This window comes from Chrysoperla carnea, chromosome 3, assembly GCF_905475395.1.
Source record: "Chrysoperla carnea chromosome 3, inChrCarn1.1, whole genome shotgun sequence".
NCBI classification, from domain to species: domain Eukaryota; kingdom Metazoa; phylum Arthropoda; class Insecta; order Neuroptera; family Chrysopidae; genus Chrysoperla; species Chrysoperla carnea.
The window spans coordinates 42,740,647-42,758,022 of NC_058339.1; the positions used below are offsets into that span (position 1 = coordinate 42,740,647).

Genomic DNA, 17,376 nt, shown 5'->3' on the forward strand with positions numbered 1-17,376 from the left:
TAAGACAATAAACCTTGGAAAAAAGAAAAAAAGATCGTTAGAAACAAGGTACCTATCAAAAAAGGTCTGTGAAATTATTCCCCTAGGAGAAACGCTTATAGAATAAAATTTGTAAAGAAAATTGATTGTTAGTTTAACAACGATTCAAGTGTTTACTCTTATCAAAGCATGATATTTTTACCGAAATAACCCATTCATAATTCTCAAAAGGCGTTATTGGACCCAATTTAAAAAAATTTTTCGATTTTTTTTAACAAAGAGAAGTAAGAAAAAAGGACTAATTTTTAAACTTGAAATAAAGCCGAAAATTTCCGAAAGCTGCAAATAATCATTTTCTCTCACTATTTGAGTGCATGGAGTTTTATGAATTCCTGTTGAAGTATTTCGGTACTTCACATATTTGACATAAAATAAAATATGTATAAACAGTGGTACTTAAACTTTTTCAATATAATGTAAAAACTTTTCTAAAATCTAGTGATGTTATGTAATATTACTAAAAGATAGATAGAATAGTTGTAAACAAAATTGTCCTTTTTTGTTATCATATTCTCAATTGTTTATTCAAACGTGATATAAATATTAACAAATATTACTTTTAATAATTTTACATGTTTTTGATGACAATTTAGAAAAGTTTATGCTACTTAAATGATATTCAAAATATGTGTAAATAGTATGAGTGTTTAAACAATATTTTAATGATTCAGGCAATCGATATGACGTCACGTCGTATAGATTGAGCCATTTGATTGGAAAATTAATTTAAATTTATCAATTGAGCTATTTTTTTCGAATCTCTGAATCGAATTTGCTCAGACTATCCTTTCGTTTAGTTTAGTATTTATTGCACGTAGGAACATTCAAATCTGAAAGTAACAAATCGAAAATTTTCAATAAGTACAGGATTTAACATTTGAAGGGGGAAGTATGTAATAGCTATATTGATGAAGTATTGTATTAACACGGAAATCAATATTTAACATGGACATTGTTTTACGATACAGATTTTATGGTCTGGATTAAAAGTGTCAAACTGAATATAAAATTATAAAATACAACTTGTTCAAGGGAAACGCTACAGGTGAAAATTTATTACTGTGCCAAACGAATCTTTCCTTCCTTATTTGGATGCTTAATGGTAGATTGCTTCTAAATGTTTTTTTTAAATGTACATTTAACAGAGTAATTATTCGGAAAATAATCCATTTTCTGTGGCTAAATATAGCTACGAGAATAACTTAATTAAGGTTTTAGTTCTAAATTTTAGCAAGTTGGGTTTGATTTCATGTTTTTTACTACTGAAATTTTCACTAAATCCTTCATCATTTGATTTAAAGCATCGCTAGATATTTCATGCAAAGTTCTTATTTTTTTTCTTTTTTACGTTCACGTCTATCGATTCTTCTAGGTATTGAAGAAAACTGAGTGCCATTATAATCAAGAGTTTTTTTTTCAATGCTTGATAATAGTACGCTTGGCACTTTAGTGCCTCTCTGCCGTAACTGCTTGGTTACTTTGCAATTAATATTCTAAATAACTAAGTACAAAGATAATAACGGAACCAAATTGGAAGAGCTGCTGCCCACGCGGTAATTTTCATTCTAAAGTACATTTGCTGAAGCTATCTATCATTAATTCTTCACATTAAAGAAAATTGCTAAGATAAATAGGGTATAATCCTGGTGTAGAATTTGTCATATTATCCATAAAAATGTAAAACTAGACTTGATACCATGCCAAAATTTGAAAGTGCAATTAAAATTGATTAAAAAAATATCTATGTCCTTACCAACGTATGGCGTGACTAGCGGGTATCTTCTTCATTGTTTAGTTAGGAATTTTAAACTTTCATCTCTTGCATACAAATAAAGATTTGTAAAAACCAACTTCATTTTCTATTCGTAAAGTGAGAATTCTTCATGTGAAGTTATAAAAAAATTTAATCCGATCCCCTCTTGCGAATCTCGGAGTGAAAAAGTTTGTATGTCTATTTATGTTTGACTATGGTATGATGTTTTTGAATTTCTAGTATATCCATAGAGGAATAGGTGGTAATACATTAATAAAGACAATTTTAATTACACAAGCATTAATAAAATAATAGATAATATTTTATGTATGAAAGCTTTTAATGAAAACTCTCCCAAATAATTAATATCAATTTATTTTCATATTAAAGCTACGAATATTTTTTATTATTATATATAAAAACCTGTTGCAGATTATATATATTTTTTTTGTTGTCGACAATAAAAGTTATAACCTCTTTTATCCTCTATGTATACAATCGTTACGATATATACGTAACAGAGATACTATTGTGTCGAATGAATATTTGATATTCAACTTTTTACTGTATTGATCTTTGTAAAGATTGTTGAATGAAGAAAGTACCTACTAGAAGTTTTAAAGTTATATTAAAGAAACAATGCACAAAGGTGTTTGAATTAAGACAACGAACTTTCTAGACACCCAAAAGATATATTTTATTTGAGAAAGGTGTGCACACTTTTTATTTACGGGAATGAAGATGATAAATATATAATATTAAAACATAAAATTGTTCCCTTTTGTAAGACATTAATGAGGGTACGATTTACATTTGTAAAGTTATGACTGCATTTAGAAAACAGATATAGAGAAAAGTATTTTCATTCTATCACAAATGCGATAATCTTTCATCGATATTTACCCTAAAAGTTTAATATTATGGTACGAGAGCTGGGAATTTTTTCCGGTTCTTAAGCCATATGATAGTGGTTTCGTAAACTAACGTATGATGAACACTGGTTAAGTATCCCAATTTCTGTTTGGCAAACTAAAATTATATTACAGTAATTGTAGAAGTAAATCATGTTAAAAATATAGTCCCACTGAAATGTTTTGAATATCTTGGGTTGGATGATTTTACGCTAGGGGTAGAATGACTTGATAATGTACAAAGTCTAAGGATAAGTAAGGTAAAAAATTTACGAACTTATTTGAAATTATCAATTGTTCAAACAGTTGGAAAACTTACTACCTAGAGTTGTTTTTAATTTAGCACTAAGAAGCTTCCAAGAGATCCGGGCTCGAATCTAGGTGCGAACTTATTTTTTTCAATTCTTTTTAATTAATATTACTCGGCAAATTATTTGTCTTTATAGTTTACGCCTTTGTATCGTAAATAATCATGAATTATATAATCGTAAGGCTATTAAAAATCCGATATAGCGATTAGTTACGTTGAAATTTGTTTTGGTCAAAATTCCATTTTTAGTACACAAAAATTTGAAATTGGAAACAATAGTCAGTTTATCTGGTCTACCGTGTGCAGTCTCCTCTACCTATTAATTTTGCTGCTTTGAATATTTGTATTTTAATTTTATTTTTCATTGTGAAGTACTGTTTTGCTATTAACAGAATCATGTTTGTAATCTGAGTTACTGTTTAGATTACAGAAACATACAGAGGTCACATGAGTATTGTACACCAGGTATTTTTTAATTAAAAGTAAAACACATACATACCTATATGTTCAAAGTAGGCTCTCAAGTAGATTAAATAGAAATATAATTTTTTTACTACCCAAAAAATATCTATAGAGAGTAGGTATTATTTTCATCATAATCTGATTTATCATAATTTGATATGTGTCAAATAATGCATATTTGTTTGCATTTGAATTTAAGATGTGAACCTTAGGCAGTCTAACAGCACTGGGAAAGGAAGATATAGCAGAGCTACTCTTTTAAATTTCTCGGTCAATTTTAAATTTCCCCATCCATTCAAAATTGATGAATATCTATCTGCCTTTGACCATACTTGATTGACAAGAATATCAATTCTTCGACACTATTGATCTTTGACACTCAACAAGGCAGAATGTCCGTGGTTCAACATTTTCACAATTCAAAAGTGTTTGATTGAGTATCAGATAAAGGTCGAGAGTGTCGGATTTTCGATTATCTTATTAATAGAGTATGAAAAAACATTGATATATATCAATTTTAAACATTGATATTAAATTTTAATTTTAAGGGTAGGGTTTGAACTTATATTTCTTTTATCTAGCTCTACAACTTTTGTATTTAGTAACTTTTGTATATTATATTCCGAGCATGCCTTCTGTTTCGGGACATTCCTAACATATTCCAATATACCAATGGTAAAATTTATTTATATCTGAACACAGTAATATGAGTCTCTTTATAAATCGATAATTTAAAATAAATATTTTCTCTGTAATGTCAAATATTAATAAATGACACAATTCATGGAAAATTATTTTCTATATCAATATTAATATTTTGTGATTAATTATAATTTTATTAGTTTTATTGGCAATATAATTTTATAATAATATACCTAAAAGGGTGTAATTTAATATTTTCTATTTGAAATATTCGAAAATTAATATCGTTTTTATTATGAAAATAACTTGATTATAAGGTAATCATAATCGATCCTTTATTTCTGAAAATGAGCAATTTAATTTAATATTTTATATAAAGAGGGCCATTTAAATTACAAGCATAAATATGACATGTCATTTTGAAAATACCAGTTCTGTATAATCACCCAAACCTAATTCCATAAACCTTTGTTTGATTTTTGTGTGAGCTGATTCAAATTCAAATTCACACAAAATAAAAATATTGATATTTAAAAATCAAAATATCGACAGCTAACAACACTTTTGATTGTCTTATAAACTTATGTCTGCCATTGATACATGCATTTAGTTATTGCATGATGACGATTGCCACCAATTTCCAATTCCTATCTGGCTTTTAGGCGCAGGAGTTTTAAAAATGGCAAACAATAAAACAAAGTTCGTTATAAAGTATTAAATAAGTTTTGTTTGAATCATTTCCCCGTGAATTTGATAACTTTGATGGAGAACTGGTTCCGAGAAAAAGTGACTTCATATTTTATAAATAAGTATCAATAATTTACAGAATGTAAAAGTACAGTAAATATCAATTGCAGACGTTTTTCGAAACAATGTTGTTAGAATATGAAGGAGAAACGTTTTTGTAATTTAAAATTTTTCTCTTTCTTAATATTTTTCGAACAATCTGCTCTATTTATAAAAATCGAAAACCTTAACAGGTTTGGTTGCAAAAAGGACCGTTTTTGAACATATGAATTTTATATATTGTTATTATGTTAAGAATTATCAGCAAATCAAGTTGCTTGGATTCAAATGAATCAACTTGTATCCAATACCAACATATTATATTAAAAGGTTATCAAAATGTTAAATATGCAAATAAAATAATGTTTAACTTTAAATAATTAACAATATTTTATAATTGCTGGTAATAAATTAAATGTACTTACCAATTATAAATAGTGCTTCAACAACAACGTCACTAATCATTGATGGTCGATCATGACTAATAAAACTTGCATTGTATGGTACAACAATTGCAACATAAAATGTTGCAATTAATATTAACCAATCCCAACATGTTTTAAAATATCCATAATGTGATAAAATAAAACGAGATTTTTTCACTGCCGATGTTTTATATTCTGGTAATGGTGCAGCCGATGAACTTAATAGATTCTGTAAAGGAGAAAAACAATATTTACTTGAATTGGAAATTTAACTTGAAACCATTGGAAAATTTAAACATCTAATATCATCTAACGTTATAAAAACGCAAATAAAATTGAATATTAAATATGTTAACAATGAATAATCTCTTAACAGACTTAAAAATACAAAAATGGTTGAAAATTAGTATTCGTTATGCGTAGAACCGAATTTATCACCATGTGCGGAAACATTGATAAGTTTGCACTTTTTTTTTGATAATTTTGATATAAATAATATCATATATTTAAAAAAAAATAGCCTATATTATTATAAGTGAAGTAAAATGATAATAATAATGAAAAAAATGAAATGACAAATGTTTGCAAGTACGGCTTACTGCATGCAACAAATGTTCGCCCACTTAGAAACTTAGAACTACTTGGTATATGCTTAAAAATTCTGAAAAATCTTGACTACTAAAAGTACTACTTTATGGATATTATTGAGATTCTCATAGCATATTTATATTTCTAATATTTTTATTTTATGCTATTACTTGAGCGTCTCTCTGGGCAAAGAGAATACCTTCAAAAATATAAATTAGCTGAATTCCCGGAATGCTGGACAAGTATAGGCCAGGTGAAGGATACAGAACATGTATTTTATTTTTTGAGATATTCACGATTTTTTGACCATCGTAGACATCTAGAAGAAATTTAACAAACAATTTAACACAAGTCATGTTAGCGTGAGTATCAGAATGGGTAGCTACGAGTAACTATACAGCAACTTTCCTTAAGAAGGTATGCCAGGAAGAATGCGGATGGATACACCTAATAGCGTAGTTGTATATTTGTCGAAATAAGGTTGGTTTAGTTGGAAGAAGAATAATGTTTAAGCCCTACTCACGAAGGGTCACTGTTTAAGCCCTTTTTTCGAAGTAATACCTAGCGGTCGTACCACGAGAATGTTAAATAAATAGAAAGGAGGTTAGGATTTTAGACGGTCGGGGTCTTTTGGCAAGTTCGACACCATAAGGGAATTTTCTGCATTAAAAAGCATATTCGATAGAAACATTCGATCATTATACGTCTAATTTAACGTAAGATGCATTCATTTATCATTATTGTTACATGCCTTGTGAATTACATTGTACTGTAAGTAGGAATAGTAAGAATAAATGCTTGAAACTACTAATATAAAAAATACTCGTTGAATGTAAATTCGATGTCGATGAAAATATCATTCATGTGGATGTAATTGGCATCTATTTATAATACATTTGCTAACAAGAAAATATTTTATTATGAATAAAATTGTCTGCTTTTCATTTTTAATGGTTCAATCGTGGAATGTTTAAATAGTTTTTTGTATTATTAGAAAAAATGATTAATTTATGAGAGCTAAAGCGACTAAATAAAAAAACTTAAACCATCAAAAACTGAACAAAAAACCAATCTTGCTTTTCATCAAGTAACAACACGTACTGGCAGTATCAGCAGCTTTTAAGTAAATTTTAAGGAGCGACGAACCAATGGTAACCGAGATTGATAAAAGTGGTAGGAAACACAAACACTTTTCACAATTTGTTTTTGTCAAAATTTTCGACATAACAAAAATTTAATTTAACAAAATTAAGAATAATTTATTCCACATAATTTAGGGGCAGGTATTTGTAAAACCTTTTTTACGAAAATAATTAGCATTGCTTTGATAAAAACGATATAAATTTTGTTTATTAAACCATGAACACGGTCAAAATATCTAGCACTATATGATTTATGAGAGTTATATTTTGCTTGCAATGTATATTTGTTTAGCAAATTTTCAATGAGATTCATATTAAATATCGGTTTGTAAACATATCTAAATTTTTAGAATTTTTCCAATACCGCAATACGTATATATTCGATTTAATGTGTGAAATGTGTTTTAATTATAATAATTTATTATTATCAATATAACTAATTTATTAATTGATTTATGTCCATATCCAGAAAATATTTACTGTTTACACTACATAATTTATTGGCTATGACCAAATTATTCTGTTGTTTGATTTTCAAATGCATTCAGGGATCGTAAGTTGAGCACTTGAAAAAGAACAAAATTGAATCTCAAAATTTGGTTTTCTTATGTTTCCTTGGATTATCAATCATCTTAGAGATGTCGGAATGAAAAAAGAATAATATTTGAGAAAAATTTTGATTCAATATTGTGGCAATTTGATCTTTGTTAATAGAGTTTTCCAATAGCACAAAAGTATAAGTCCAGATGTGTATCCACGTGCTAGGCTAACAAAATCACAAGAAAGTAGTTCGGACATCCATTGACTATCAGATACATATAATAACCTTCTTTTTGTATTAACGCTTCATCTCATCGAAATCATGTTTAATCGTGGAGAACATGGATATCTTATAAACCCCAGTTTCCCGTTTTAACTTTCCAAATCATGTTTTGATTTCTGGTATCTGTTCTGGAAACTAATCAGCTTCCAAATTAGCAATGAAGTATTGGCACGAGACAAGAGGGTAAAGTATAATTTATTATTCATTTACAATTTTTTTAATATGTCTTTTGTTCGAATCATTCCCTTTAAATTCTGCGTACTGTATTGAGAGACTAGAAACATTAGCAATAGTTATGGCGGACGATTCAATGCAGTATGGGCGTCAGGCTCATACTGGTTGGCAGGACCCACAATACTTCTGGTTGATAGCCCTTTTCAATACTGTTATATTATTTATTATACTAACATAGATTCTATAGTATCTGTCTCTACACCATTCCAGCATTGTAGTAAACGCCATGCATTTTTTACCGTGTATAATCCAAGCGTACATACAAACGAGCTAGAGGTAACAAACTTGAATAATGAGTTAATTCGGTTACTGTGAATAGGTCATATATAAAATTAGTTAAAACTCTACATATAGGCACCAAATGTAATGTAATTATTTAAAATGGGCTAATTACAAATTGAGTCTATTGTATTTAACGGGAATATAATATAACGAATTATCGAATAAATGTGGGTGGTAATGTAGGGCGCATGGCTGGTATTGCTTAAATGGGAAGGAAGGAGAAAACATTGAATTGTGCTATTTGTCAATAAAAAACAATGTGTTATTAGTAGATTTTTAATTTCAATACAATGCGAGTGTTTTATTTCAATTGTTAAGTTTTTGTTTACTGATAATTTATAATTTTTAAACTATTCATTTAAATCACTCAAATGTAGGCTAAAAAATCTACTAAATTATTCGCAGCAAAATAGACTTGCAGTATGGGAATTTATAAAAACCCCGCGATAAGTCATAAGGTACTTAGTTAGAAATATACCAGCAATTAAAAAACATTAACTATTTTAACTTTCCACAGAAAAGTTCTTGTAATTAGTCTGAAATTTTAAATTAAAATTTTTAACATATCTTCGTGTTTCATATTCAGGTTAATTTATTAACACCCCTTTTTCTATCATCTCGTTCACGAATTCGCGTTAATTTATGGGGTAATAACAATCTCGTATTAGCAACAATCTTTGCATAATAACAGTAAGATGTGTTGAAAAGATTGACAAAAGCGTCGATAGAAGTTGGGTCGTTAGTCGAATTTTATGAATTTGTATAATTAAAAAAAGTATTTTTGTAAGTATCGGGTTTTTAAATCAGGTCTTTTTAACACCCGAACTAAAAGAAAGGGGTGTTATAAGTTTTACCGCTATGTGTGTGTGTCTGTGGCATCGTAGCGCCTAAACGGATGACCCGTTTTTAATTATTTTCGTTTCGTTTGAAAGGTAATTTAGCGGGGAGTGCTCGTAGCCATGTTTCAAGTGCAAGTTTAGGGTTCCATACCCCAAAAATTTGTCGGGGTTTTTTTATATTTTGTAAATTTCACTTGTTTGATATTAAGCTTGTGTTTAGCCTCTAGCTTACACGTCTTTAAAATAAAAGAATATGAATATAAAAATTTACTATCTTAAAAGTTGAAGATGTGGATCTTAAGGTCGCGTTTACATATAAAAAATTGCGGTGAAGCTGTTGAAAATAAGCTTCAATTATTCCTCAATCAAAAAACATGATTTTATGTAAAATCGACATGTTTTGTGAAATAATATGGAGCTTTAAAAAAATCATGAATGTTTGAAGTATATAATCGATTTTATAATAATATCACAAATATTCTCCATTTATAAATTAAAATAGTTATTGACAATCAAAGCAACAACGTTGATTTCGCTTCAATTTATATAACAGAAAAAAATGACATTTAAAAATTTAAAAAAGAGCCATTTTAGAAAAAATGTTTTGATATAAACTTTGAAACAGAAGCTTCATTTGTACCTATCTAAAATAAATACATTGGATTATTGCTGCTTATATTATGGAAAACTAATCTTCAAACAATTTTAAATCACAGGCCTTGAGTCCATATTAAAGCAAACCCCTAATTCTTTTTGCCTGTTTTTAATCCCCGAACTGAAAAAACTGTGTTTGTCTGTCTGTGAAATCGTAGCGCCTAAATGGATGAACCGATTTTAATTTTGTGGGTTTCAGTTAAAAGTAATTTAACGGAGAGTGTTTTTTGCTATGTTTCATGTGTGCACTTTAACCATAAAAATAATTAATATATGGAAAGGAATAGTCAAATAAACATGGCTCAATTCATTTCGAAAAGTGAAATGGTAAAATAATTAAGTAATTCAAAACAATAATTCAAAAGAACAAAGTCAACACAAATATGTCAATTTCAATTAAAATATTTCTAAAAATTTGTTCCAAAAAATGATAGTTCTCTAAGTATCCTTTTCATCTCATCTGGTGTTCTCCTTGAACATAACTTTGATATTGATTAATTAAAGAAGGAGTGTTATAAGTTTGAAGTGTTTATCTGTGCGACCGTGTGTTCTTCAGTGACATTGTAGCCCTTAAATGGTCGAACCGACTTGATTGAGAACATTTTAGAGCTAAGTTTCCAAAAATCATTTTTAAAATTTTGTAAATTTCATTTGTTTTCTTAAGGACTGATTAAGGAAAGTATTGTTATAAAACCCATTGAAGTATAATTAACCGTGTCTCGATTATAAAATTTGTGGGAAGTTTTTCATCTGGCATATTTTGCTACGATTTTCTTTTTAAGAATCATGGTAATTTCTCTTCAAATCGGCTTCCGGTATATTAGGCTTGAGGACTTAAATTTTCTGTGTCTAGCTTGGCATGATGGAAACGTTTAATCATAGTTTATACAACGAATGTACACAACATAGGCACTTATACAGTTGATGCAACAATCTTGGTTAATGTAGTGTGAAAATTAGATTTAAAGCAACAATTGTGTGGTGGTATGGTTTGATATGTTGTCTTTGTGTATGTCTGCATGTCTGCATGCATGTTTGTATATTGAATGTCTCACAGATAAATATAATGTTTACTTTAATATATACGAATAAATGTATGTTGGGCAATTTTAACAGAAATAAATTGAGTCTGGTACAACCCTGGAGATCCACACAAAAAACTTTCCAGTATAATAAAAAGTTATAAAAAGGTCTTTTTAACATTTATAGATTATGTTTCGAACATGTCTTGCAGCTTATGCTGGAACGATCATTATCTCCATAGATAAATGATGAGTTTCATCCACTTTTGAGATTCTGCTTATCGAATTTTTTCCACTTTTTTTATTACCATTAAAAACGGCTTAACTCGGATAAGCACAGACACGTGTTAATGTCATAATTGGTTCGCGAAATAATCGAGGCGAAAAAACCCGAACGAACATACGCACATACGTACACACACACACAGAAATCACATTGAAAAGGTTTGATTCGGATCTTGCGGCGTTGAAAACGCGGAAATATGTAAAACTGGAGATTTTCAAAATTGGGCCCCATTACATTAAAAAATACTGAAAAAATTGAAATGTTCAATGATTATTATTTAGTTAACTTACATGTGTTAATGGTGATTCGATACCATTCTACCATTCTATTGTTTCTGTTAATATCTCCCGATCTAATATACCCGTACTTTTGTGAATAAAATATGATTTTAAATTTAATTAATATATATATTTTCTAGAAGTGATCCAAAGTGTTCATAATTTACAGAATGTTTCATGAGAATAGAAATTTTACTAAATATAAAAGTAAGCATGAATTAAAATGTTGAAGCATGATGTGATCACTTTACGACATCTATAAAAGTGACGTTCAAAGATTCCGTTACATAGAAACATAGATACTAGTGCAGTTAATGAATGTAAAATCAGTACCGACTGACACCCAAGTTTTTTGACCATGAATAATAAAACCCCCAGAATAATTACATTTTCTAGGCATACTTGTTTTAAATTAGTAGCTTAAAATAGAATTTTCCGGCGGACATTTTGAATTTTCACATTTTTATGGCCAGATTCTTTGAAACATTTCAGAGAAATAATATTTTCTTGTTATAGCTGCTTTAATTTAGTAGCTAAAAAAGAAATTTTCCGTCCGCCATTTTAAATTTCACATTTTTTATAGTGAGATTAGAGTTAAGCGACCCCAAAAGCCCTCAGATTGGTATTTTCATACTCATTTGTAATTTTTGATTCGTTTCGGAAACTCTGGCAGAAAACTCACAAATTATTTCACGATCTTTTTCTAAATACAATAACTAACAAAACAAAATACTAAACAAAACATCAAAATCGGTTCATGATCAAAAAACTTACATACCAAGCTAATAATAGCGTATTAAAAAAATTTCCCCCTTATTGATTTCACTGCCTCTTACATGGAATGTATGGAGGCTGCAAGCTACACATCTCTGTTCTGTTAGAATAGTTAATACTGTAGTGCTTTAGGAAATTAAAGAAAATTATATCTATCTTCTGGGAAGTTCAATGTGGATCATAGGGCTTGCACTCACATGAACAACTTGTTATTTTTGTGGTGTGTTAGTACGTAGTTCCTACTCGTACAAATTTGAAGAACACGTAGAAGTATTCTTTGAAGTGAAAATGGAAATATTTTTCATAATTTTCAGTCCTTTATCAGAACTGAAACTGAATACAGTATGTACACACGGTAAAACTTAGAAACTACATTTGAATACAGAGCCTACAACATTTCAGTTACTTTAAATCTTATGGGTTACTATATTTCCTTTAAACATATATAATAAAACATTCTATCTCTCGTCCGACCACATATCTTCATACACACATATATAGAACATTTTAAATATAGGAGGTAAGTTGCCAAGATCATGGCTATACTTTTGAACTTATATCCATAGCTTTATTAATTTTAACAAGTGAAATTAACAAAGTTTTAAAAAACCCCGACAAAATTTTCGGGTAGGGAACTCTAAACTCACACTTGAAACATGTCTAAGAATACTCTTCATTAAACTAACTTTTTACTTAAAGCCTTTTCCAAACTGAATCGATTTTGAAAATCATTCCCAATTTTTTGGTTTTTTTTAGGATACGGAACCCTAAACTCGCATTTGAAGAACACTCTCCATTCAATTATTTTAATAAAGGTCATTGTTAAAAAAAATGTACTAAAAGTTGGTTTGTTTGGGAAAAAAAATTAAAATGGTCGCGACAAAGAAGTTAATGTTAATTTTTTAAACCTTAGGTCTCACTGTCTTTTATGACTAAAATTTACGCCACCGTTATATGTATCAAAAAAATACTGAACTATAAATGAATTTTCTAACTTTTCTGTTTTCTATAATTTTGTTTTCATTTTCTAGCATCAAAGTCTGATAAGTTTTAATATATAAGGCATTGAATTACCCTATTTTCATATTTTCAAACATAAACTCTACTATGACAAAACTCTACTATAACATATGTTAAAAACGGTAAAACTATATCCCTGATTATAGAAGATAAGAAAACATAATTTTTTGGCAAAGAGAAAGACTAAATAATAGGCAGTAGGATGACATAGACAGCGGACCTACATCGATAATAGAATGAAGATATACCTTACCTTCTTTCTCATACATCATCATTAGGTACAAATTAATTATTATTATTTTATTCGGGTTTTGTTTAGAATTATTTTATGTAAAACTAGATCTATTATTACACGAGCTACATCATTACATGCCACTACTATGGCTTTATGAATTATTATGTAAATATATTCACATTACTAATTATAAACTTTTGTTTATTGCGTAACGTATGTACTTTCAGATACACTCTTAAATAAAGTTTTTTGTTTCGGATGCTCAGAATTAAATAAACTGAAGCAATATGCTTTTCAACTGATTTTAGAGCACTGGATTTTCGAAAAATATTCAAAACTAGTAATTCGCTTTGAGAGTACAAATAAATGTTATGCTTCTTTTTTTTAAATAAGTACTATCTGAACATTTAACAACTACTTGGTCTACAGTCAAATATATTCATTTACTAAAAATCTGCATTCTCGTCTTGATAATACACATTTAAATTCTAAATTTGATATTTTTAATCATTTGGCATTTGGTAAACTCCCGATTTCAATTCGAAACAATTAACCGACGAAAAAGAAGGAGGTTCTCAAGTCATCCCATATATATTTTTTATGGTATTTTTTTTTTATGTATGGCCGCGCATAAAATTTTACAGATTTGTCCGATTTCGATAATTTTTTTTATTCGGTAGGTTTTTTATTGGTATACCTTCAAGTATTAGTTGAAACATCGCAAGCCATTAATTTAGTCTGTTTGTTAAGGTGCACTAGTATAAATTAGAAACTTGTTTTTAATAAAATAGCAAACAACTTTTATTCTTAATATTTTTCGTATATATATTAAATTCGCCAGGAATCCAATGGATAATAAAAAAAGGTAAAATACAAAAATTGAAGAATATTAAAAATTTGAAAAAAAATTAAATTCCAATTCCAAGTTGGTCTTTCATCAAAACTAGCAACTTTCACAAAACATTCTTTTCGAAAGTCATCTAAACTCCTTAGAAGTTGAATTTATTAAGGGTATAAAAAATAATTTGAGCAAAATTTGTTTGAATGTTTTTCTTCTCTTATCAGTTACGAACATGAATTTATTTTTCGGCCATCAGATTGGTCAACTTTGAGGGCAGGATAAGATTCCCCCTCGGAATAGTATACCTGTAAGAGTATTTTTAAATATAAAATCACCTTTCTCATCGACCAGTTGTAAGGAAAAATCAAGTAAAATTTTTATGAAATTGAATCTTTCTCTAGTAAATAGCTAAGTAAAAAACCTCCAACCAATCAAATTTTTTTAATTATAATATTTTATACTATTGTAGTATAAATTTCTTTGTCTCCTGGTGAAATTTTCATGTTGTTAACAATGTTACATAATTAAAATTCACCTACAAACATGTGTCAAAGTAAAAGAAAATATTTGCATTAATTATTTATACAAAAATAAATAAATAAGCAAAAAAACAGGGAAAAAATTATAATTAGATCTTAAAATTATAATAATATTTTTCTCTAGAGGCCTTTTGGGAGCTGACAGTTTATAATGATAGTACAATATAACCGTATATACCCCATGTTTTTCATAGGTATGATTTTCATTAGAACCATCTGACTTTAACTTTTTTATACCCCTTACGGAGTTAGATTTATAGATTTGAGCTGTGAAAGTTTGCGTTTATAACATATAAATCCTATATTGAAGTATTTTTAAAGGTAGGTATGTTTTATTATGTAAGAAGGCTAATTTTCTTATGATTAATTTGAAAAACTGGTAGTCATTAGTGAAAACCCTGCCAATATTGTTTTATAAACAAAATTATAACAAGTGGCACTCGTTTTTCCATAAATACATTTAAGGTGATGAAATGACTGGCATTTGTGTTAAGAAAATAAGTATTTCTTCTATAAGTATATATCGAAAAATTTTACTCTCAATTTTTTTCTAATTAAACCCAGATCCAACAGAATTCACACATTTTTTTGGGAATGTCCTCCAATAGATGGAAATATTTTCCAAGAAACTGAAGAATGAAGAATTAATTTTTTTAAATGTAATTAAAGGTTATTAAGAGATAATTTGGAAAAAAAACTAATGGTAGAACTTTTACAGCGGCTTAGAACTTTTTGTTTTGCTCCACGCAGCAAAATTGTTTTTAAACGCAAGAATAAAACAAAAATAAAATTTTTGTGAAAAGATCAAAAGAAGATGATTCTTGGAAAGAATAATCCATAGGTAGAATTATCATAGTTCGATAGAGCGTACTCGTTTAATAACGAAAAATGTTTTCAGTTTTTTATTTAACCATCTCTAGTATATAAAACAGTGGTAGGGGGTTGTGAATACTACATACATTTTACTGTCACCATCAGCTCTAGAAGTGAAAAGCAAACATTTTTATTATTTTAAAACAAAAATAGTATGTACACATATAAACCAAAATAATGTATAATAAATGTTTGACTTACATTATTCAATTTGAGTTTCGTTTTGATTTTGTCTTGTTTGTAGTGGCCGGACAGTTGATACAATACAGCTCTGCTTCTGCGTCGTCCATAGTTTGCTGGTGGTGCTTCAGGATCCAGGTTACCATTAGCGTCTGCAAGGATGCAAGTAGAGTCAGCACCATACCTTGCCTTCCCCAGAAGTGACGCTGCAAGAAGCAACAGGTCCTCGATCTACCCGTCTTATGTCAATGTGTAACATTTTATATGTGTAATTTCATTGTGTATGTCATTGTAGTACGTGTTTTTATCATTAAAAAAAAAAACCAACTCCGGTGTTCTATAAGCCGTGTAGTCGGAACCCTACATATAACTAATAGTAGCGGTATAAGACACTCTAGACCACGCAGACTACCCAATTACACGACTTACAGAACGTCGGAGTCAGTTTTTTTTATAGTTATTTTTGAATATTTGTTGAACTGTGCGATTTATGCCCGCTAATTAGCTTTGTTTCTCAAATAGCCTATCCATTGCCAGTAGAACTGTCATCAACACTTTTACGGTACCTTAATTATTTAAAATCCCTAATGAAAAATTTGTGCCGTGAAGAGAGCACTTTCTGGCGTATATTATGGTACGTAACAATATTCATGTTTATGTAAATGAATATATTCTCTGAAAACTGGACTATTTTCGTGTTTCTGAAGGTATCCAATTTTCTTAAATTAGTTAAAGTGTTTGGGCTCCACAGGATTGCAACCAGATGAATTATTGCTTTCTTTTTATCCAATATTAACCACACCACTTTAAAATCATCGGCCTTGGGACTATTGAAATTTTTTTATTCCAATGTGTAGTACTACATGTAAGTTGTGTATTTTCTGTGATACAAAGTGTATCTGAGTGTGAACAATGAAAATAAGGAATAATTAACAGGACTTTCGAAAAATAACGCATCCATGGCAGGTAGAATATTGATACCTAACATATCCAAATTTCAAAGCGATATAGTAAAATGTATAATGGTAGTGCTTGAAGTCCAATGGTGACTTTAGCCATTATTATCTGCAAAACCGCTTTTCTTTATAAATTTTGACCACCAATGACTATTTAAGGGGATTTGTAACAGTTAGGCTTTGCCGGTTATCAGCCATAAGTTGCTCATCTGTTGTTATCAACTTTCACTACAGATGCAAGTAATAACTTTTAAGATTATTCTACATTTTGTCTACACTCCATTGTCTTTTAGAGAGTGGGTTGAATATCTTACTCGACAGTTTGCAAATGAACATAAAATGATGTCTGTGACCAAATAAAACTTATGGATAAAAACTTTCTTAAGCACGAGGGCCGTATTGTCAGCTAACTTTTCATGGCGATGTCAGGTGCTGATGTAGGTTAGGTTAGATTATATTATCTGTCCATGAAGGACAACTCT

At 29.1% G+C, this 17,376-nt stretch overlaps 1 protein-coding gene across 1 annotated transcript in view; it reads right to left on the reverse strand.

The window, feature by feature from the left end:
* LOC123296042 (potassium voltage-gated channel subfamily H member 8) overlaps positions 1–17,376 on the reverse strand; it is a 220,148-nt gene that overhangs the window by 88,030 nt on the left and 114,742 nt on the right. Inside the window, exons 5-6 of the mRNA XM_044877504.1 lie at positions 15,960–16,090; positions 5,329–5,557 (exon numbers count right to left, since the gene is read on the reverse strand). Of these exons, the coding sequence (XP_044733439.1) occupies positions 5,329–5,557; positions 15,960–16,090 (360 nt within the window). The remainder of the gene's footprint in view (positions 1–5,328; positions 5,558–15,959; positions 16,091–17,376) is intronic.